Raw genomic sequence first — 23,216 nt, 5'->3', positions numbered from 1 at the left:
AACACAACAAACTACAATTATATAAATAAATTTGATTAATTTTTATTTACTAACGATTTGTAAACAAATTGCACAGAGTAAACTCATATTTACGCATATGCAAGCTTACGTACAGTACATTACTACTAAAAATCCGAAATATCCCATATCCCTCTCTGTATAAATTATTTTGTCTCTCTGGATAAATATTCCTGAAATTAATCTGTCATCGAAATTAAAAAAAAAAGGGAACGAAACGCAGGAATCATTACCGGATCCCAAACTCACAAAAAAAAACCCTAACCCTAGCCGCGAACATTTCTACATCGATAATCCCTCCCTCTTAATTCTATTCTATACATACAACAAATTACGTATATCTAAAAATTCTTGTATACGTGAGGTTGAGATTAGGATTTCGATTAGGAATTAGTTTAATTCTGTTATGGAAAACTGTACACGCCGTGGTGGTTCGTCTTGGAAATGACCGGCGGCCGATGTTTACGACGGCGTAAGGCTGGAATTGAGATTCCTAGGGTTCCGACTGAAGAGAAGATTGAAATTGACAAACATGACGAGGAGAAAGTTGTTAAGAGTTTAGATTTGTTTACGCAGGCTCGAAAAGCGCTTAGCGAGCGCTCTCCGTTTGATTTCGAGGATGGAGTGGATGTTTTTAGTGGTAATTTGCCTAAAGAGTTAGCGAGTTTGTTGAATAAGAGGACGGATGGGCGGAAGAGGCATAGGAAGTCGCATTCCGCGGGAGAGAGTAAGTCGCAGAGGTTGGAGAAGAGTCGTGGTGCCGCGTTTTGGGCGGGGAAGGAGGTTTATTTTAGGGGATTGAGTGTTGCTGATATTGATAAGTTGTGTGAGTTGTCCAGTTTGGAGTTTACCGAGAGTTCCGAGTGTTTGTTAATTCCGGTTTTGAGAAATGAGAGGATGGAGAGGACGTGTAGTGGTAGTGATAAGGAGGAAGTTGCGGAAGTGAAAGATAAATGTGATGAGCAGTTTATGGAAGTTGATAGTGTTGGTGTCGAGTTGAATGTAGAAGAAGATAAGGATAGTGGTTTAAAACAGCAGGTTAGTGGTTTAGAGTGGCTTTTAGGTTCTAGGAATAAGATATATTTGACATCGGAACGTCCTTCCAAGAAACGGAAGCTTTTGGGTGGTGATGCGGGTTTAGAAAAACTTTATGTTTCTTCTGCAGTGGAAGGGTCATCTTCTTTGTGCCACTATTGTGGTTTGGGTGATATTGGGGACCAGTTGAACCGATTGATAGTCTGTAGTATGTGTAAAATGGTGGTTCACAATAGTTGCTATGGGGTACAAGAAGATGCATCGGAGTCTTGGTTGTGTTCATGGTGTATAAATAGGAATCAGCAGGAAAATTCTGAAAGGCCTTGTCTGATTTGTCCTAAACAGGGCGGTGCTTTAAAACCTGTGCAGAGGAGCGGTTGTGGGAGTGATAATGGCGGGTATAAGGAATTCGCTCACTTGTTTTGTTGTCAGTGGATACCCGAGCTTTACGTAGAAGACACCAGGAGAATGGAGCCGATTATAAATTTTGATGGGATAAAGGAAACTCGGCACAAGTTGATTTGTCGTCTATGCAAGATAAGATGCGGGGCATGTGTACGATGCAGCAATGGTAAGTTCTGCTGCATTATTTTTTTTTATGAAACCCTATAGTCTTCTTTTGTTAATGGTTAAGCTTTTGGTTATGTGGCTTTGTTTCTTATGTAGTCATGCTTGTGCATCTGTGCTCACGTAATTTCAGGAGAATGATTTTAAAAGTAACCAAAGAACAAGCTACATTAATTTGTTCAAGAGACTAGGCATGTAATGTGCTAATCCATGTTGAATTAATGTGGTTGACAATGAGGTTGGTGACTTTGAAACCTTACTTGCTGAGTTTAGGACTCCTGCACTTCTCTAGAGCTACCGAGCCAATAATTGCATGTTTTATTTAACATAATTGTAGTTTACCTTTTCCGTGTAGGAAGTATGTTATGGTAACTATTTATAATAGTTTAATTGAGCGCAGTTGTAATGATCTTGGGTCATTTTGCATCGAAGGTTGAAATGTAAATGGAATATGTTGAAGATGCCAATAACATATAATAAGCTACAGCAGTGCGTAGCTTCAGGATGAAGGTCTCGTCACTCGTGGACTAATCATACACCATTATACTCTAGAGTCTAGACTCACATAGTAGAATGTTCTTGGTGCACATAAATAATGCACGATAGCCTATATTAATTATTAAGCCTGTATGAGCTTCTTACAAAACAGAATATGTTTATACACTATTACAATTATAACGAATTTGGTATTAGTTGTAATTATAATAAATGTTATAATTCATTAACCAAGAAAAGAGCTGCTTTTAAATTAAATTAAATATTCAGAAAAATAAGTTTATCATTATAATGAATTAGAAGACATAACATTTAATAACACAATAAGTCAATTCTGATGCATTGTAAAGTAGTTGGGTGATTAAGTAATAATATATATATATATGTAAATAATATGAATTATATGTGAACTAATTAGATACCTGACACCTACATCTTCTACGCCAATTCAATGCCCACTTGTTTATATATACAAAGCGTTGCACACAAGTAACAAACATACACGCACACGCAGTTAAACATGTGTATGTGCATATATAAATCGACATCATCGATCTGAGAAGAAGAGGGAAGCTGTAAATTAGGGCTTATTTTCACTGCATAATTAAAGAACTACTCTTCCCGCATTCCCTTGCACTTCTTCCCAAAATTACGCAGATACTCCGTATGACATATCCCGTAGGAACGCCGTCGCACCCTTGCACGCAGGGTGTATGGGATACTCGGTGATCAAGGAGGGTGACTAATTCCTGATTTTTAGGTTGTTATGCTGTACTCGGCCGATCTAGTAGAAAATTATAACTCTGGATAAACAATTAGTTTCTCCTCACTTGCATGTTGGATCATGTCATTTTTCTTGAAAATTTTGTCTTTACTGTGTAGGAACTTGTAGAGCTTCTTTTCATCCTATGTGTGCAAGGGAAGCAAGACAAAGAATGGAGATTTGGGGAAAATATGGAAGTAGTGATGTACGTTTTTTCGTACTTTTTGTTTTATTTTGTTTTCTATATTTGACTCTCTTAATTGGTATGATATGTCGTTTGTAATGAAGAGGTTTGCCTTTAAAATGGCAGTTTCTTTCTGGTTAATTAAGCAATTTCAAACTTTCTAGGTTGAGCTGCGCGCATTTTGCTCAAAGCACTCGGAGGGCCAGAATAATGCAAGCATTGTACAAGGAGACCAGTCTCGTTTGTCTAGTTCTGATCTGACCATTACCAATCATCAGCCTGTCACATCTACAATGATAAAGCCACACAAAATTAAATTCAGTAAAAGAAATGGAGATGTAGAAGGCCATCTTGAAACAGCAGAGTTGGATTTGGATAGGGTGGATTGTATTGCATCCCGTGATGGTGTGTTGCCTGATGCCACTACGAATCCAACAAATCAATTGGGATCTGATGATACTCAACAGCCAAATTCTGCTTTGAGACTAGATAAGAGAAGCAGTGAAGATGTCGACACAACTGATTCTTCGAATTTTCAAATCATCCTAAAGAAGGTGGAAATATATGTTTGTTATTTGGATAATGTTCTCTTGATTTTTATGCTTGAAGCATATATGTAAACTTTTGTTTATTAATCTAATACAGTTGATGGACCAAGGAAAAGTAAATGTGAACGATGTGGCATCAGAGATTGGCGTTTCTTCTGAATTTTTGGCATCAAATCTCATAGTAATTACCAAACTTTACTGATATGTTAATTTATAATGAGCGATTAGAAATTCTGTGCGACATGTCTACAAATACTCATAAATGTGCTTGCCACCCATCTTTTGCTTTATATTTCAACATGCATGTGAACACCGTTTATTGACTACAGGGTGATAACTTGGTGCCGGGACTGCAAAGTAAAATAGTTGAATGGATGAAAAATCATGCTTATATTGGTCCTTCGCAAAGAAATCTGAAAGTTAGATTTAAAAATCTAACGAAAGTTGAAGCTGTAGACAGTGATGAAACAGATTGTACAGTATCAGAATCTTGTATTCCTGATGTTTCTGTTACATCAATTCCACCTCGAAGAAGAACAAAAAGTGACATTAGGATTTTGAAGGATGGTAAAGCATTATGCTTGACTAGGGCAGATTCCATTGGAGATGGAATCTCCATGACACACAATGGTGCTCGGCATCTCATCAGAGATGAACCTGCTTCTCAAAGTGAGGAGTCTGTTCCTGATACCTCCCAAAAGGTTCTCTCTATACAGTCAGTGTTCATTTTTTAATAAATATATGTTATGTGGTCCTGTGCATAAGATTTTTAATCGAATTGTAGTTTTCTCTCCCTCTATATATTCTTGTTGTACTTCAAAGAAATTATGATAGGATTTCTTCTTTATTTAATCTTGACTTTAAATAGTGTAATTTGCGTTGTTAGTTCTATAGAATTCTATTGGTTTATTTGTTTGTCATGGTGTGATATTAAATAATCATTTTTCTTTGTCTTACAAAAGTTTATTTGTGAATGGGATTCCAAAAAGTAGTATTCCAGATACACCAAACAAAGCAGCACCTTTCCCTTTCAACAAGTTTCTTGATCATTATCACCTCTGATTGGTGTTTAAGCTTTTACTCTGCGTGCAGCAGATATATTAAATATATCTAACCTAGAGTCCCCTCCCCCTTTCCTCTTCAGATACAGTTTACTGTTAGTTTAGGAATTGGTTTCATGCAGATTAATGGGGCAGTTGGGCAAGTCAACAAATTTGTTTGTGGATGTCAGATGCAGTACATGCATGTATAGACCATAGTTGTTAAGCCGTCGCCTAGGCGACTAGGCGGTAAAAAATGGGTAGGCGTCTGACCCTTCTTCATTTTTTGTGGGTAGGCGACGCATAGGGGCTCCTAGGCGGCTAGACGACGTCTAAATCCGTCCAAATCCGCTTTCCTTATTTTAACATGGGCTAGCCCAGTCTATCTTTGACCAAGCCCATATTCAAGTTATAAACACGACTAACTACACTTAACTCGAATTAACCAGCAAGACATAGACAAGCATCTCCAGGCAGCGATCTATAAAGTAATATTCTCATTTTTCTTCCTATATGTTAGATAAATACATACATACATATACATATATACATATACACGTGTATGTATATGTATTATATGTATGCACAAACTACAAACATATAACATATATCATTGGGTATTACATATATGTATGTACTTTGATATGTAATTATAGTATTTACTCTTTGGTAGTGTATTTAATGGCTAAAATCAATATTGTTGTAACATATAAATGTATGTATATATTGAATATACCCAATTTATATAGTGAAATGTATAATCCGCCTAATGACCGTCTAGGCGGGCGCCTAACTGTCTAGGCGGTTGTGGTACAGGCTCGTCTTTATGTCTTTACAAGTATGCTTTAGACATATTGAAGTTTTTTTGCAGTTTAGCACTTTTCTGTTTTTAGTTGATGTAATTGATTTTACTGATGGCTCAAGGGTTTAGGCACCTATCACCTTATTAAATGATCATTTGAGTGTAAGAACTACCTGACAAAACCTGATAAATTTGAGGACCTTCATCTCCACCATGTGCCATCCAATTTGATTATAGCAGTATTAGTCTTCCAACCTACATAGTTTCATTTTATTATAAAATGTTGTGTAATTGCCGATCATGTTCCACTTAACTAGAGGTTTTGTAAATCTTGAATTATTTAGGCTAAGACTATACTTGTGGTGCCTCGTGTTTTTGTTTTAACAAACAGTGCTCACTGCTTGGCATTTTGTGTGCACACTGTGATTGTATATAAATGTTAAGACTTGGGAGTCCTGGCCATGAAGTAGTTAAATATATGCTGTAGTGTTATTGTCAGCCAGCAATATATATATATTATACGTAAATTAGACGCCATCTTAATATTTTCTCGGTTCATATTTATTTGGGCAGATCCTGCTCGAGCTTGCTGGGTTTCGAGATACTTTTTTGAGCAATTCCTCTAAGATTGAAGGTTCGCTTTACATATCAGTGTGTCAAATTAGATATAGTTTCTGTAACTGTGTGCAGTTTATATGTATTTATCTGATATGACAAATACAGTTCTGTAACAGCATCTTAGAGAAATCTTAGCAAGCGGAAGTTGTATAATTCCAATTAATATAAACCAATTAAATTACATAATCCTTACCGTGGCTTTCAGATGTGGCCCAGTGAAAAATCATTCAGATGGGTTTTCCCAGTGACAAATCGATTAAATATGTTTTCCCCTCGTGAGTTCGTATATTGAAGAGAGTTAAATTTCTCCTGTAATTTAGTAGGATTAGATGAACTTTTTTTATTAAACTCAGTTAGATGGGGCTTCTCCAGTGACAAATCGTCTAAATGCGTTTTCCCCTTGTAAATTCGTGATATTGAAGACAGTTGAATTGCTTTATATGTATTTATCTGATATGACAAATACAGTTCTGTAATAGCATCTTAGAGAAATCTTAGCAAGTGGAAGTTGTATAATTCCAATTAATATAAACCAATTAAATTACATAATCCTTACCGTGGCTTTCAGATGTGGCCCAGTGAAAAATCATTCAGATGGGTTTTCCCAGTGACAAATCGATTAAATATGTTTTCCCCTCGTGAGTTCGTATATTGAAGAGAGTTAAATTTCTCCTGTAATTTAGTAGGATTAGATGAACTTTTTTTATTAAACTCAGTTAGATGGGGTTTCTCCAGTGACAAATTGTCTAAATGCGTTTTCCCCTTGTAAATTCGTGATATTGAAGACAGTTGAATTGCTCCGATAATATAGTTAGATTAGATGATTTTTTTTTGAAAAAACCTATATTTACTGTAGACAATAATGATTTTTTTTTTGGATTTTTTTTTTCTGTAGATAATTACTCATAATTTTTCATTAGATACAGTCAAATTGTAGTCCTAGGATCAAATAAGACTGAATTTGCATTTTTCTCGTGATGTTCAGATATTATATGATGTAACGTGGAACCAGTAAAATGTATAAATGTATTGGTTGCAGTGGCGGTGCTGTGCTTTTCTTCATACTTCATAATTCCTATATGTTGGGCAGGTGAAGGATCCAAGTTGTCGCATGCCGCTGCCTCAGGCTCTTTTCTGACAGAAGGTGCTGTACCTGAGAAGAGTGCCGGGTTGGACTCTATTCAGGAAAATTCTGTTTGTGATACTGCTGTGACTAGTGTCCCTGACAACATGTAAGCATTCAAAAATATTTATAATTCACCATAATCTCTAAAGATAGGGTTGATTGATCTCTACAATTGTCATCTTGCATAAAGTCAACATCTACTTTTATATAATACAGTAATGTGCAATCAATATCAAGTTCCTACATGCACCCAGCTATACGGAAGACGCTGTCAGAGATATCAAATTGTGCTGCTACAAGACTTGTAATAGACAAAAATGATGGTAAAAGTTTCATCTCATCTAGTGCTAGTGTCTGTACTTGTTTGTTAATATTGTAAAGTTATTTATTTGCTTGCATTGCCTGGCAGGTTTAAGGGATAGAGAACTTTCAGCACCGGAAGCATCTTTTAGCTCTAGAAGTTGTTTTAATAATCAAAGTGACGAATTAGCTCCTCCAGGCTCAGCCTATAATTTTGGACCAGGTCTAGAACAGTTGGCCAAGGCTAGGAGAATGGGCATTTTAGAGCAGTCACCTGCAGATGAAGTAGAAGGTGAACTTATTTTTTTCCAGCAGCAGCTACTCTACAATGCTCTTGCAAGAAAGCGGTTTAGTGGTCTCTCTCACGACACTCATTTAGTCATTCATTGTTATTTTGAGTTAATTTGCTGCAACTTATCTCATCGATCTTTGATGTTAGTCCAATATGTTTGGTTATTGGCAGATGATCTAATGTCTAAGATTTTGACGAATCTTCCGGAGGAGATTGATTCTTTAGGCAAACAAAAGTGGGATGCAGTTACAGCTAATAGGTTTATTTCTGAGCTTAAAGAAGTGAAAAAGCAGGGAAGAAAAGAGAGGCGCCACAAGGAAGCTCAGGCTGTGCTTGCTGCTGCAACTGCGGCTGCTGCTGCTTCATCTAGGATTTCCTCATTCAGGAAAGATTCTCACGAGGAATCTGCTCATCAGGACATAGTAAGTTCTCTTCATTCAGCATATTGAGTTCTGCCATGTGGCTAGATATGCTGGAGAAATCTATGGAATTATCTTTTTTTTTTTAATAATTTTTTGGACCCGGCCGTCATTTTTTTACTTCTCTTTTAGAATCCATTGAAGGCAAATTTTTCTAGTGGAAGGGCTGGTCTTTACTCGCAGCAGATGCCGCGAGCAAAGGAGACGCTTTCAAGATTAGGTACCACAAGGGTTTCATCAGAAAAGAATTATGATGCTGTTTATTCAACTTCTGATTTCTCGAAGGACCGCCCTAGAATGTGTGAAATCTGCAGACGGTCGGAGACAATTCTGAACCCAATCTTAAGCTGTAGTTGTTGCAAGGTTCATAACTTTTGACACCTGTACACTTAAGTAGAATATACATGGTTGAATCTTAACTTTGTTACTGGTACCAGATTGCAGTTCACTTGGATTGTTATCGCAGTGTTAAAGACTCTGGTGGGCCGTGGTATTGTGAATTATGTGAAGATTTGTCTTCCTCGAGAAGTTTTGGTGCCCTGTCTGTCAATTCTTGGGAGAAGCCTTACTTTCTAGCAGAATGTGGGTTATGTGGTGGCACTGCGGGCGCCTTTAGAAAGACAACTGATGGTCAATGGATTCATGCAATTTGTGCTGAAGTAAACTTTTCCTTCTCGATTAGTAGATCTCATTGACACATCTTTGTCAGGTATTTATTGTCTTCACTGTGAACAGAATCTTATATTTCTATTTATGTGCCAGTGGGTTCTGGAGTCGACTTTCAAGAGAGGTCAAGCCAATCCTGTACAGGGAATGGTATGTCTTTATATCTGGGTGTACTAATGAACCTGTGTAATTTTGCAGTTCTCTATTTTTTAAGGTGGTTGAGAATTAATACTTCAACTAAAACTTTCTGCATTGTGATTTACAAAATGTTCTTGCAATAATTTCATTTATATGCCAGGAGACTGTATCTAAGGGGAGTGAGATGTGTCATATCTGTCGGCGCACACAGGGTGTTTGCATAAAGGTTAGGATTTTGTTGTAACTTGGCTCTTCACATGTGGCCTGTGGGTAAAGGCGTTGTTTGTAGAAGTAGAAATGGTGATTGATAAACAATATTCTTGTAAACAGTGCAGCTATGGTCATTGTCAGAGCACTTTTCATCCTTTTTGTGCTAGAGGTGTCGGCTTTCAAATGAATTTAAAAACCAGTGGAGGCAAGTTGCAGCACAAGGCATACTGTGAAAAGCATAGCCAGGTAGAGAGGGCAAAGGTAAGCTTCTTGTTACGATATTTTGTGTGTGTATGAACATTATTTCATATTCTATTCCTTCTCATCTAACATTAAAGTATGTGCCAGGCAGAGACTCCAAAACATGGAATGGAAGAGCTAAAGAGTTTTAAGCCAGTTAGGGTAAGTACCCGTAATGTAAATATTGTACTTGTGTTAAACTTGGATAGGATATCCGTTTAGTGGCTGAATAAGTTACAGTGCATCTTTTAGTTCTTAAGTGGTGTATGCATTTTTAGAAGTTCTGATGGATCTTATGGTCTTCTATGTCGTGTAGTCCGTAGTTTTAAGTGGTTTGTCCTGTGTATTATTGTGTTAAGTCTTGAGACATGACCAAGTATGTCTCCTATGTTCTTACTCTACTAAAATTTTAATGGTTTATAGTTGTCTGATATGTGAAATACATGATAGAAAATGCATCAAGCCACTGGCACTGCTTAAAGCTGATTGAAAAACTTACAAGTGTTTCACATATTTAAGCATCTCTCACTCGCCCCTCTCCTTTGCAAAGAAAAAATAACATAACAATTAGGAATCCAACAAACCAGATATGACTGGAACTTGTCATGAGCAATTAGCTATATATTTAACAAGGGTTTTATATCAAAAGTGACCACCCTTATTGTTAAAATGCATCATCTAGCTACCCGATCTCAACGACAACTCATTTTAGACAGTTAAATCACTATAGAATCAAAGAATTAGTAGATCTGTTCCGCCCAAAATGGGAATGATCACTCCATTAAATTTAAAAACAATATAAATAGAAAATTAAAAGAATGCTAGTCACAGGATGAAGTGTACTCCACATGGCTCATATTATATATACTAATCACGATTATATACGCAGAGACACGTTAAAACATATATATGAACATAGATGTATATCAATTTTCTCCCAACACCTTCAACCTTGATTTGTCCTTGTACTGGATTTATTGAACATCATCCCAAAAATCGGTCAATCGCATATGTCTAAAATTAATCTATCAGAAAAATCCTCAATTTTGTTAAATAAAATTCTAAATTTAACAGAGTGATATATATAGTGATTTAAGTGCTTTAAATGAGTCCCTGTGGAGATCGGGTAGGTAGGAGAGATAATTTAGCGAGAACAGTGGCTACTTTGATATAAGACCCTATTTAACAATGCATATGTAGTGCCGGCTCAATTGTCACCAATAGACAAAACACCAAAAGACATATACTGATGTACAATTGTACTTTCTGTTTTTCAATCTATTAATTATTTGAGTCCCTTGGTGACAGCCTTCTGTCATAGGGGCTAAGAAAGAAATTTGGTAACTGATGTATGATTGCCAGCCGTTTGTGATTTTATATATATGGAACCTTATCAGCTCTTCTTTGATCAGGTCGAATTGGAGAAATTACGACTTCTCTGTGAGAGAATTATCAAAAGGGAGAAATTAAAGGTAACTTTCAAATTTTTCATATTTTCTTACAGAATCATGTTTTATGTCGTATGGAATATACTTTTGAGCTGTGTTGTTGAACTAATGGTTCTTAGTTAATCATATTACTTTGGTTCTCTCACTCTGTATGTTTGATATTATGATCTTTATACCGGATACAAGTACTAGCTTTACAATCACAGCTTCTTTTGATATTATCTATTTTTTTTCTGATCAATTTTTGAGTTAAAATATGCTAACCTTCACTCTTTTATTTTGTTGTGTGGTTATAGTCAATACCTTGTAAGTTTTTTACGCTTGTATATAGAAGCACATACTGGAGAGTTCAGTTTATCCATTTTCTCTTTTCTTTCTGAAGATGAAGATAACAGTTCATTTAAAAAAAAACGAAGAAGATGAAGATAACAAACAATCTTTGGTGTATTCTTTTAATCTGTTATTTAAAAGCATTTGTGGATCGTACCTAATGCTGGATTGTCTTTAGGCTTAAGATTTTAATACTCTGTCGTGAGATAATCTCTCAGAAGAGAAAAATTCTCACAAGGGGAAGAACACACGGTATCACTTATCACTTATCAGTAATGGATATATCAAATTTTAATAAATATGAAGGTGCAATAGCTTATGACAACTAATATATCTCAATATATTAATGATTAATATAATAAAATATATTTTTTTAATCACATGCTCTGCTAGTTAGGTTTAGATACTGTGAAATAAGAATTTTTAACACTGTACGAAGAGCTTAAAAGTAATATTTATTACAACACCTATGTATGTGTTTTTGGAGATGCTTACGAGGACCTTTGGTGCTATATCAGACTTTTTTTTATCTATGTTTAAATATGAGGGTAAATTACTGTATAATATTTAACATCTGAGATTAAGAATTTTTATCGAACATTTTGTTGGTATAACTTGTTAGCTTTCTTGTTTAAAAGCTTGGGTAGTAGATCAGAATTTCAGATTTTGTTATGTATAGTTAGTTGGTTATCACGTTTTCTTAGGATGGAAAGAACGAGTGGCGCGATAGTTTTATTAACTGAGCATCTAGTTGGTTAAAGCTTATCGCTTTCTCCAGTTAAAGTTGCAAGTATACACTCTTGTTTTTGACATGTATACATTAGCAGTCTTTCTATGCTAGCTGTATCCCATTAAGGTTTAAGTTGTTACTCATGTAATTTTGTAAGCCGAAGTTGTGGCAGAACAATGAAATTTTCACTTACTGATGTTGCAGCGTGAGTTGGTTCTTTGCTCACATGAAATACTGGCTTCAAACCGAGAAGCTGCTTCTATGTCTGCACTTGCTTGTAGTTCCTTTTGCCAAACTGATGTCAGTTCTGAATCAGCTACAACCTTGCTGAAAAGTTGTACAGATGGTTATAAGTCGGGCATTGAAGCAATACAGAGATCTGATGACATAACTGTAGATAGCACAGTTGCAGGCAAGAGTCGTATGAAGCTTCAGGTGACAGTGGACAATGACCAAAAGACAGATGACAGCTCTACTTCTCAGCAGCTTTTTCCTTCAAAACCCTCAGATGGGGCATCTTTTTCCGGGAAGCAAATCCCAAGTAGACCCTCCTCTGTAGCATCATGGAGCCTTCCTAGTGAGGCAGAAATTTCTGCAAAGTACATGAAGGTAAAGTAGTCCTCTGCAGTATTATCTTGCTTATACGAGGTTCATTCACATTCAATTCAAGTTGACACTTTCCTCGTAAATTGTGCAGCATACTGAAACATTTGAAAAGGAGTTGGTAATGACTTCAGACCAAGCATCTATGAAGAACCAGCGGTTACCTAAAGGACTTGTTTATGTTCCCATTCATTGTCTTTCCAGTGAGAAAGAAATACTTCCTGACGCATGTAGTACCCAGGAACTGAAAAGTGATGAGTAGAACTACATGACATTGTAAGATATCTATGCCCCTTCGGATGCATTTTTTGGTGCCTGAGCATTGCTACAATGTTTTAATTTGACAGAGATGGCAAAATTGGCATCTGCATGTATGGTCGGTGCTTTGGCACATCTCTAGAGATAGTTGTTTTACATAAGTTGTGCCATCTTTGTTGTATATTGTGAGAGCAAACTGTACAGTGGGTTAGCGCGTTTGTTCCCGTTGCATGTTTGTCAAATGGCTCAAAGTTTAATCTTTATTCTTTTTGGTTCCTTAACCCTTTCTGCTAGGCGATAGAAGCTTTGCTTATTGTAATTGTATACAGAGTTGGATAGCATTACCTGCTGTACGGTCCGTGGAAATTAGTTAGGTGTACATACCTTACAGTGTTGCATAAAATAGTAGGCCTAGCATCTGATGGTTATCATTCTATAAATTATTTCTCAATATGTTGGTCTTTGCAATTGTCTAATGCAATTTATGATTTAAGGTGGTATGTTATTAACGTACTCCCTCCGTCCCGAAATGTTCTTTCTATTTTGATTTTTTTACTGTTTATGATAAGCGATTGACTACTAATTTATATTGTCAAACATAGTTATGAGTGATTTTGTTTGATTCGCTTTTATGAGTATTTTAATACAGTGAAATTTTTATGTTTAATACTAATATGAAATTAAAGATATTAACAATCAAAATTGGGCATTGACAAACGTGTACAATATAAAGAGGAAATGTTTTTTATATGAACTTCTAGGCAGCTGTGAGGGATTTAGGTTACTGTTTTTGCTACGTACGATTGCTTTTCAAGTTTCAGCTTTGCATTGGATATTGTATCTTGTGGATAAGGCCTCTGTTAAAATTAGGGGTGCACGCGGTTCATATCGGATCGGTTTTGGGGTAAAATTCGAACCAAACCGCGAAGAGCGGTTTTAAAAAATTGTCATCGGCAAACGCATTTGCGGTTGCGGTTAACCGCGTCATTTGCGGTTGCGAATTTGCGGTTATTGCAGATCGGTTTGCGGTTCAACCACTTATTTTAAAATAATTAATAATTTGCAAAAAAATAAATTCGGATTATTAATAAATTGAAGTTTAAGTTACGTGATAAATTATATTCAAAAATAAAATATAAACTAATGCTCCGTGTATAGTAAGGATATTAAAAACATATAAAAATGTGGAGGCGAGAGAAAAGAAAAAAGAAAAGGATTACAAAAATTACAGGATTATATTTTTCATTTGTTTGATTATATCTCTTATAATAATTGTGAATCTTATGAACGAAATCTTAACATTAACCTAAGATTAGTTGATAAATGTGTATACTTATTAATTTATATGATATCAACTAAATTTTTGAAAATATATTTTATTATAAATATATGTTGCGAGTTGCGGTTGCGATTTTGCGATTTTCAAGAATTTAAAACCGCATCCAAACAGCGAATTAGCGGTTTTTAAAATTTAAATCCACAACCAACCCGCGTTTCGCGATTATCCGCAAATGCGGTTCGGTTGCGAGCGGTTAAGCGGTTGGATGCGGTTGAGCGGTTCGTCTGTACACCCCTAGTTAAAATAATGGGGCCTTATCTACCGAAATTAGGGGTGTACGCGGTTCAGATCGGATCGATTTTGGGGTAAAATTCGAACCAAACCGCGAAGAGCGGTTTAAGGAAATTGTCATCCGCAACCGTATTTGCGGTTGCGGTTAACCGCGTCAATTGCGGTTGCGAATTTGCGGTTATTGCGGATCGGTTTGCGGTTCAACCACTTATTTTAAAATAATTAATAATTTGTAAAAAAATAAATTCGGAATATTAATAAATTCAAATTTAAGTTACGTGATAAATTTACATTCAAAAATAAAATGCAAACTAATGTTATGTATGGAGCAAAAATATTAAAAATATACAAAAATATGGAGGCGAGAGAAAAGAAAAAAGAAAAGCATAAAAAAATTACACGTCGATTACATTTTCCATTTGTTTGGTTATATATCTTATAATGATTGTGAATCCTATGAAAGAAGTCCTAACATTAACCTAAGATTAGTTAATAAATGTGTATATTTATTAATTTATATGATATCAACTATATATTTGAAAATATAATTTATTATAAATATATTTTGCGATTTGCAGTTGCTGTTGCAGTTGCGATTTTGCGATTTTCAAGAATTTAAAACCGTATCCAAACCACGAATGAGAGGTTTTTAAAATTTAAATCCACAACCAACCCGCGTTTCACGATTATCTGCAAAATGCGATCGGTTGCGATCGGTTGCGAGCGGTTGAGCGATTGGATGCGGTTGAACGGTTCATCTGTACACCCCTAACCGAAATGTTTGATGCACCCACTCAATGAATGAAATGTTCTAGTATACTATCTTTGTCCTCTCATTTTTTTATATTTTTTCATATATTTGAATATTATATTTTTATTTAAAAGAAAAAAAAATAATAAAAAATATACAACTACATTTAATAAGATTATTAAAGTACGTGCTGAGCGCTTATTTTCTAATGTAAATAATTGATGGGACGGAATGAGTATATACGAGCAACTCCAGCTTACTTATAAAAGATCCTTACCTAAAATTATAAGGATTTAATCAAAATGGAACTCCAACAACATCGTAGTAGTTCCCTGAAAAGTTAAGATCATTCTTTGCTTCCTTAAAGATAAGGGATGCTTAAATATTTCATATCTTACTTTTATTAATTAAATATTCATTTTCCTCCTTTTTACACATTCATTTTTCTCTCTCTTCTTTATAAAATATTAATATGATTTGAATTTAATATTATAATAATATTAAGGAACCAAAATAAGGATTGTTGTTGGAACTGCACTACCTTATAATGTCTTAAATAACTAGGATCCTATTAATTTATAGTATTTTTAAGGAACACACAAGGATACTATTGGAGTATTGGAGTTGCTGTTAGAAAATATGGATTTTAGATCATAATTTTTATTATGTTCTTGATGATAATTCTAAAATCTAATGATTGGAAGTTGTTCCATGATACGTGAACTTAAACTTTTATACGGATCTAAGTATTTTCTTAGTGAATTCCATAGAGAAATAGAGTTGAAACTAGTAGCTTGTAAAAGTTTGAAATAGAGAATATGTCATTTGTCCCATATTGAAAATAAATAAAGTAAAGATTTTATTTATTTGTGATTTAATTTTTTAATTAGAATTAATTTATCAGTCGGGTTGAGTTATTATTTCTGTTGGGCTTGGTCACTTTGTAAGTGGGCTGAGTCAGATTCTGATAATATAAGTGGACATGTAACTGATAATATAAATTCATAATTGAAAACATTAAAAATGATTTAATGTGTGGATTAAATACAAAAGTTGTCAAGAAGTTAGCAGTATCTTGGTAACTGTACTAGACCAGGTATTTCATATTCTGTGTCTAAGTTGGCTAGATATACAAGCTGTCCAAACATAACTCATTGGGATGCTCTTGATAGAGTACTTAGATATCTAAAAGGTATAATGTACCTTAGTTTACACTACATGAGATTTCCTGGGGTGCTTGAAGGGTACAGTGATGCCAGCTGGATAGCTAAGAAGTCTGGTTCCAATGGAGTGACTGGATATGTGTTCACCTTGGCTGGTGGAACAATATCCTGGAAGTCAAGCATATAGACTATAGTGACTCGGTCTACATTTGAGTCTGAGTTGTGTGCACTAGATTCCACTGGGACGGAAGCTGAATGGTTACACTGACTTATGTCCGCGATACCTGTAGTAAGCAGACCGCTTCCTGCTGTTGATATTCATTGTGATAGTCGAACAACTATCTACAAGATTAGCAGTAAAAAGCATAATGTTAAAATAAAGAGACACATCCAAGTTAGACTCAAGTCTATAAGGGGTTTAGTGTCTGATGGGATTATAGCTATAGAGTTCATATGAACTCAGAATAATATAGCTGATCCTTTAACTAAAGGACTGGAACCTGTAGTGGTCCTCAAGTCAAGGTTGAGGATGGGACTGTCAACCCATCATAATTTATCAACAGTGGGAACCTAATACACATGAGAGGAGATCCCTCGAAGTGTATTTAATGTGGTAATAACAAGCTGTAAGGATGAATTGGTAGTACCTTTGCTACATAGATGATACTATTGTATCTGTGTCTATCCCCTGTAAACCTAGAAGGTACTGACACTGCTAGAAAAGTAAGAGTGTTAAAACTCTGAATGAGGTCAAGTCATTTGACGAGATAGAAGCAGTATATCTTTGGAGATGCCCAGCTAAGCGAATGTAATTACGTGGTCGCAATTAGAGGAATGGGTAATGTCTCAAAGCCGTATATTGACACCATAGCCGTTGACTTGTCGTCGTCCATGGAACATGGTTATACTAAACAGATTAAGATTCAAGGTGAAACATTCCATCTGAATCCGGTAGCCATTGAAGTAGAGGACTTAGGAGGGTTCAAACCCGGAAGGGTATTGACTCTGAAAAACAAGTCATGGTGAAAAACTTGATCGCATTTCTGTATGGATTTATGGGGGATTGTTAGAAAATATGGATTTTAGATCATAATTTTTATTATGTTTTTGATAATAATCCTAAAATCTAATGATTGGAAGTTGTTCCATGATATGTGAACTTAAACTTTTATATGGATCTAAGTATTTTCTTAGTGAAATTCATAGAGAAATAGAGTTGAAAATAGTAGCTTGTAAAATCTTGAAATGGAGAATGTGTCATGTGTCCTACATTGAAAATAAATAAAGTGAGGATTTTATTATTTGTGATTTAATTTTTTAATTAGAATTAATTTATCAGTCGGGCTGGTTTATTGTTTCTGTTGGGCTTGGTCACTTTGTAAGTGGGCTGAGTCAGATTCAATGAATCTGGACATGTAACTGATAATATAAATTCATAATTGAAAACATTAAAACTGATTTAATGTGTGGATTAAATACAAAAGTTGTTACATTTTATTTAAATTCAAAATCAGCAGTTTTGATTTATGTATTAAATGAGCAGTTTTGATTTCTGATATTAAAGTTTATTAAAGTCTATTAATGTTAGGGTGTTCAGTTACACTTAGCTTCTATTATAAATAGAGGCCTAAGTTGTTGATGAATAAAAAACTACACCTACATTCTCTTCTTCTCTCTGCTTTCTCTTCTCTCCCAGACACAATTCTGAGCTGCTGATTTTTTCGGCAACTGAGGTGCTAGTCGAAGTAGGATTTGTTGTTGCTGTGAACATCAAGTCCGGAGCTGTTTTATCCTGGAGGAGGCATTGCAAGCATCCCAACGCAGCAGGTGGGGGCAATTATTCAAGAGCAGTCAGGGCTTCGTGCAAGGCCTGGCGACTCAGCTGCTTAGTTTTCTTGTTGCATTTTACCTGTTGGCTACTTCTGTTTTTTTGTTTATTTTCACTGTGTTAAAGATATGGTTACTGTTACGCTTTCTGTTCTTTCTTCGTTGTTACAGTTACTAATATGCATGCTGTTTACCTACATATTTTATTTCGTTAATTATTATCTTGGTCTTGACTTGTTAAATATGTTATATAACTACCTCTATATTGCTGTAATAATTAATATTTACAACACTTGCTCTAATAGAAAATGGGGAATATTCTTCCAAGTTGCAAGTGGGCACAAGTCTAGGCGAAATTCTAACTTTTGACTACTTTAAAATTTTGAGGTCCTCTACATTTTAGTGTTACTTGTATTACTTGGAGCAAATTTTATGGCAGTGGTGACATATTTTACGTATAATTATTATTGTATTTTGAAATAAAAAAGTGATTTAAAGGAAAACTTGTATCACTATCAATGTAAAATATCAAATATACCTGGTAAAATTATTTCAAAAACCTAATTCTAAAACGTATAACAAAGTCTGTCTAGTCATTTTTGTCAATTGTTTTTCACTTGCATACTTTTAGTCATTTTTCTCAATTTTTTTCAGAGGGAGTGCACACTACGACATGCCTTTTTCCATGTGTAGGAAATCGAAGCTAGGGAAAAATGAATCTAGTGTTTTAAAAATTCCCGATTTTTAAAAAAATACCCGATTAATCCCCGATTAATTCTTGAAAAATATTTGACCGATCTATTTTTTTAAATCCGATTAATATTTATAAATTATTTTTGAAATATATATTTCATAATAAATAAGGTAAATATATTAAATATTATTAAAAATTTTAAATATATCCAATTTTTGTTCTGATTAATTCCTCCAATTAATTCCCGATTTGCCGATTAATTCCTAATCGGTACCTAAACCGATTAGTACCGATTACCGATTTTTACAACCATGAATGAATCTCAAAATTTTCTCAAGTAACAGATACTTTAGTCAATGTTGTTCACATGCGTTCATAAGTTCATTCCATTTATAAATTGATAGATTATTAATTTCTGGAAAGTTCTAGCGTTCTGATGTTTTTTTAAACTTAGCGTTCTCATGTTTGATCAGGCTCTTTACGGAGTTTCAGTAAGTCAGCTCATATTGTAATATACTCCCTCTCTTCCGGCATATTTGTTCTGTTTGAATTTTTACGGTTAAATTAATTAATTTTGACTTAAAATTTCATATAATATATTATCGAAAATATTTATAAAAATTATATCATTAGAAAATATATTTATTCTGTTTTAATATTTATTTTTTTAGTTTTTCAAAATAATTAAAGAATGAGATTTTATTTACCGTTAAATTTGATTTGACTATCAAAAATTAAATAAGACAGATAAACTGAAAGGAAAGAAATATATATTAACCACTAACGTTCCGGTTACAATATTTGTAGGTTATAAACGGGAGACAGATAATTTTTAAAATAAAAAGGTATCATTCATTTATTTAAAAATCTAACCACTGTTATTTGAAGTATAAAATAATGATACCAAACAACGGTGGATCTGGCTTAGATTATAAGGAGGGTTGAATTTTTTTTTTAACGAGTTCGAGCTGAGCATTTGATATATATAAAAATATGATTTTATATATTTGGATTATTGCGAATATTTTTGACTGAAAATACTCTTTTAATTGTTGCAGTTGTAAGCGCTAAAATCACTGACAGTTTTACCAATATTTAAACCCAAGAATATTCAATATCTTTGTTTTTTAACCATTTTTTGAGTGGGATCAGAAATATCCTTCAAATTTTGAAAACCAAGTGTTATATATATTTCATAATATCATGGCTAATATGTTTTATGTTTAGCTTTCAGATCTTACTTGAACAGGATAAATCAGTACTTAACTGTTGATCAGTACTTATACTGGAAGTCAGGACTTAAGGATATCAGTACTTATGTTATCAGGAGATAATCATCAGAAGATAAATATCAGAACTTAAGTGCTGAAGGATAATCAGATAAGGACAGTAGCTGATTAAAGGAAAAAAGATCAAGATAAACATAAGAAGAGATATGCATGAAGAAGGAATTCTGTAAAGAATGGAATACTTGGAAGAAAAGATATCTGATTGATATATTTTAGGAAGCAGAATTATATTCCATATCAATTAGCGATTATCTTGTAACTGTGTAGTATATAAACACAGACATAGGGTTTACACTATAAGTGTTATCATTATTAGAGAAGATTATTCATTGTAACCCTAGCAGCTCTCGTGATATTTGTTCGTCACTGAGAGGTAACAGTTCCATACTGTAACAGAGTTTATTGTTTCAATAAAGTTTGTTTTCTGTTACTTAAGTTCTTAAAGTTCGATTTGAGTGTACTATACACTGTATTCACCCCCTCTACAGTGTGTGTGTGACCTAACAATTGGTATCAGAGCCTATCTGTTAACATACATACAGTTAAAGATTCAAACACAATCATGTCGGACACAAAAACTCCAACTAAGCCTACCAAAACTGAGGAATCACCAAAGACACAAATTCAGAGTCGGTATGAGACCATCAGAGTTCCCATACTGAGACCATCTGAATATCCCATATGGAAGGTAAGGATGACCATGTTCCTGGAAGCAACAGATCCAGAATACCTTGATAGAATCAAGGAAGGCCCTCACAAACCAACCAAGCTTGCTGTTGCAGTTGCAGGTGAAGCAGCAAAGATCGTACCAAAAGAGAAGAGTGATTATACTGCTGAAGACATAGCATCAATTGCTAAGGATGCTAAGGTACGACACTTACTGCATAGTGCCATTGATAATGTAATGTCAAACAGGGTAATCAACTGCAAGACTGCTAAGGAGATATGTGATGCTCTGGAAACAAGGTGTCAGGGAACTGACACAATTAAGAAGAACAGGAAGACAATATTCACTCAAGAGTATGAACACTTTGACTCAAAGACTAATGAGTCATTGAATGATTTATATGATAGATTTGTCAAACTTTTGAATGATTTGTCATTGGTTGATAAAGAGTATTATCTTGAAGATTTAAATCTTAAGTTCCTGTTAGCTCTTCCTGAATGCTGGGATTTGAAGGCAACGACAATAAGAGACAACTACAATCTTGATGAAACAACTCTTGACGAAATCTATGGAATGCTCAAGACTCATGAGCTGGAGATGGAACAAAGAAGCAAGAGAAAAGGAGGAAAGTCAAGGACAGTTGCTCTTAAGGCTGAAGAAGAATTCCCCAAAGCAGCTTCCTCAAACAAAGACAAGGGTAAAGCTCTTTTCATAAAGTCTGATACTGAGTCATCAAGTTCTGAGAGTGATGATGACTCAGATTCTGAAAGCTTGCCTGAGACTGATGCTGATGAGGAGATGATGAAGCTGTGTGCTCTTATGGTGAAAGGAATCACAAAGATTGCATACAGGAAGTTCAGGAAGGGAAAGAAGTTTTCCAGGAAAGGCATAAGTTCTGATAAGAAGAATTTCAGAAGATCTGAAGGCAGAGGAGGAAAGTCTGACAGAGGAGATTACACCAATGTTAAATGCTATAACTGTGGTGAGAAAGGCCACATATCTCCTGACTGCAAGAAGGTAAAGGGTGACAAAGGCAAGGCTCTTGTCACAAAGCAGAAAAGCTGGACAGACACCTCATACTCTGAAAGTGAGGAAAACTATGCATTGATGGCAAATGCTGATAAAGAAAGTGCTGAGAGCAGTTCTGAAGCTGCTGAAACAAAGGTACCTCAGACTACTTATGCTTTTCATACTGATGATATTAATGAGTTGAGAAGATATCTTAAAACCATGTTTGTTAGTTATAGAGATCAAACTTTAACATGTGAAAGATTAACTTCTGAAAATCTTGCATTTAAGAAAAGAAATGATTTCTTAGAAAAAGAGTTAGTCATGTTCCATCAAACTCAGAAGGATAGAGATGATGCTTTTTATGTTAGGAATGAAGTGCTAAAATTAAATGAATCTCTAAAAACTGAGTTAGAAAAGGATAGAGAGATTATCAGGACTTGGACTAACTCTGGCAAAACAACTCAAAATTTGCTAAGTAGTGGAAACTGGAAAGAGGGCTTAGGTTATGGAGAAGATAAGAAAGATAAAGGAACTGAAGAAATTAAGTCTGTTGATAAGCAAAAGCCAAAGTTAAAACCTGTTAAGTTTGTAATTGTAAAGTCTGAAAATGAAAAATCAGAAGTTACAAAGAAATTAACTTCTGACAAACTAAAACAGGAAAAGACAGCTGAAGTGAACATAGGCTTAATGACAAAGAAGCAGCTTAAGCATAAGCTGAAAGATGTCAAGAATGCAAACAAGGTAAAATCACCTAGGAAAAATAGGAATGGAAAGGAAGGTGTGAATAAAAGCAATAATTATAAACCTGTTCCTGATGCTTCTAGGAAAACATGTCAAAACTGTGGAAGTTCTAACCATCTGGCTTTTTTTTGCAGGAAGAATAAGAATATTAACTCCTTACCTTCAAAGTCAGGAGTTAAGAGTCAGTTTGTTAGATACAAACCACAAAATCCTTGTTTTCATTGTGGTAGTTTATGGCATTCCATTTATACTTGTAAGGAATATCATAGCTTGTACTATGATTATTATCAAATAAAACCTTCTTTGAAGAAAGTTTCCATTATTCCTTCTAGTGTAAATTCTGATTCAAAGTCTGATAGTGTAAGTTCTAATAAAAAAATTGTTAACATAAACTCTGATGCTAAATCCGCTGCAAATGTTAATAAACTTAATGAGGCCAAAGGATCCAAGCAAGTCTGGGTCCTTAAAATTAATAATTAGTGGTCTTTGTGATTGCAGGGCAACAGGAAAAATATTCTAGTTCTGGACAGTGGATGTTCAGGACATATGACTGGAAATAAGGCCCTGCTATTAGACTTTGTGGAGAAAGCTGACCCAAGTGTTTCTTATGGAGATGGCAACATTGGAAAAACATTGGGATATGGCAATATCAATCTTGGAAATGTCAGAATTA

The 23,216-nt window shown here is 34.8% G+C and overlaps 1 protein-coding gene across 2 annotated transcripts; it reads left to right on the top strand.

Annotated features, from left to right (window-relative positions):
* Positions 1 to 189: 189 nt before the first annotated feature.
* On the top strand, positions 190 to 13,281 carry LOC141720352 (uncharacterized). 2 transcript variants are annotated; one of them, XM_074522709.1, is made up of 19 exons: positions 190 to 1,624; positions 2,998 to 3,083; positions 3,227 to 3,616; positions 3,708 to 3,791; positions 3,940 to 4,311; positions 6,026 to 6,086; positions 7,161 to 7,302; positions 7,413 to 7,519; positions 7,606 to 7,788; positions 7,960 to 8,210; positions 8,340 to 8,570; positions 8,645 to 8,866; positions 8,970 to 9,023; positions 9,172 to 9,237; positions 9,342 to 9,482; positions 9,570 to 9,623; positions 10,874 to 10,933; positions 12,174 to 12,578; positions 12,667 to 13,281. In XM_074522709.1, the coding sequence occupies exons 1-19, from the start codon at positions 463 to 465 to the stop codon at positions 12,832 to 12,834; spliced, it is 4,239 nt and encodes a 1,412-aa protein (XP_074378810.1). In that variant the 5' UTR covers positions 190 to 462; the 3' UTR covers positions 12,835 to 13,281. The 2 variants fall into 2 exon arrangements, with proteins under 2 accessions (XP_074378810.1, XP_074378809.1); XM_074522708.1 differs by having other exon boundaries at positions 191 to 1,624; positions 7,606 to 7,851.
* The last annotated feature ends 9,935 nt before the right edge of the window (positions 13,282 to 23,216 follow it).

The sequence above is a fragment of the Apium graveolens genome, chromosome 4 (genome assembly GCF_009905375.1).
Source record: "Apium graveolens cultivar Ventura chromosome 4, ASM990537v1, whole genome shotgun sequence".
Lineage (NCBI taxonomy): Eukaryota > Viridiplantae > Streptophyta > Magnoliopsida > Apiales > Apiaceae > Apium > Apium graveolens.
The sequence above is the reverse complement of the archived record's forward strand: the minus strand, read 5'-3'. Positions and strand labels throughout refer to the sequence as shown.

What these genes read in the sequence shown, in the direction of transcription:
- LOC141720352 (XM_074522708.1), top strand. Translation starts at nt 463, where the DNA reads ATGACCGGCGGCCGATGTTTACGACGGCGTAAGGCTGGAATTGAGATT. An exon ending in TTCCTGATACCTCCCAAAAG is followed by an intron (nt 4,312 to 6,025) that starts GTTCTCTCTATA and finishes TTATTTGGGCAG; the next exon opens with ATCCTGCTCGAGCTTGCTGG. An exon ending in GCCAGGTAGAGAGGGCAAAG is followed by an intron (nt 9,483 to 9,569) that starts GTAAGCTTCTTG and finishes AGTATGTGCCAG; the next exon opens with GCAGAGACTCCAAAACATGG.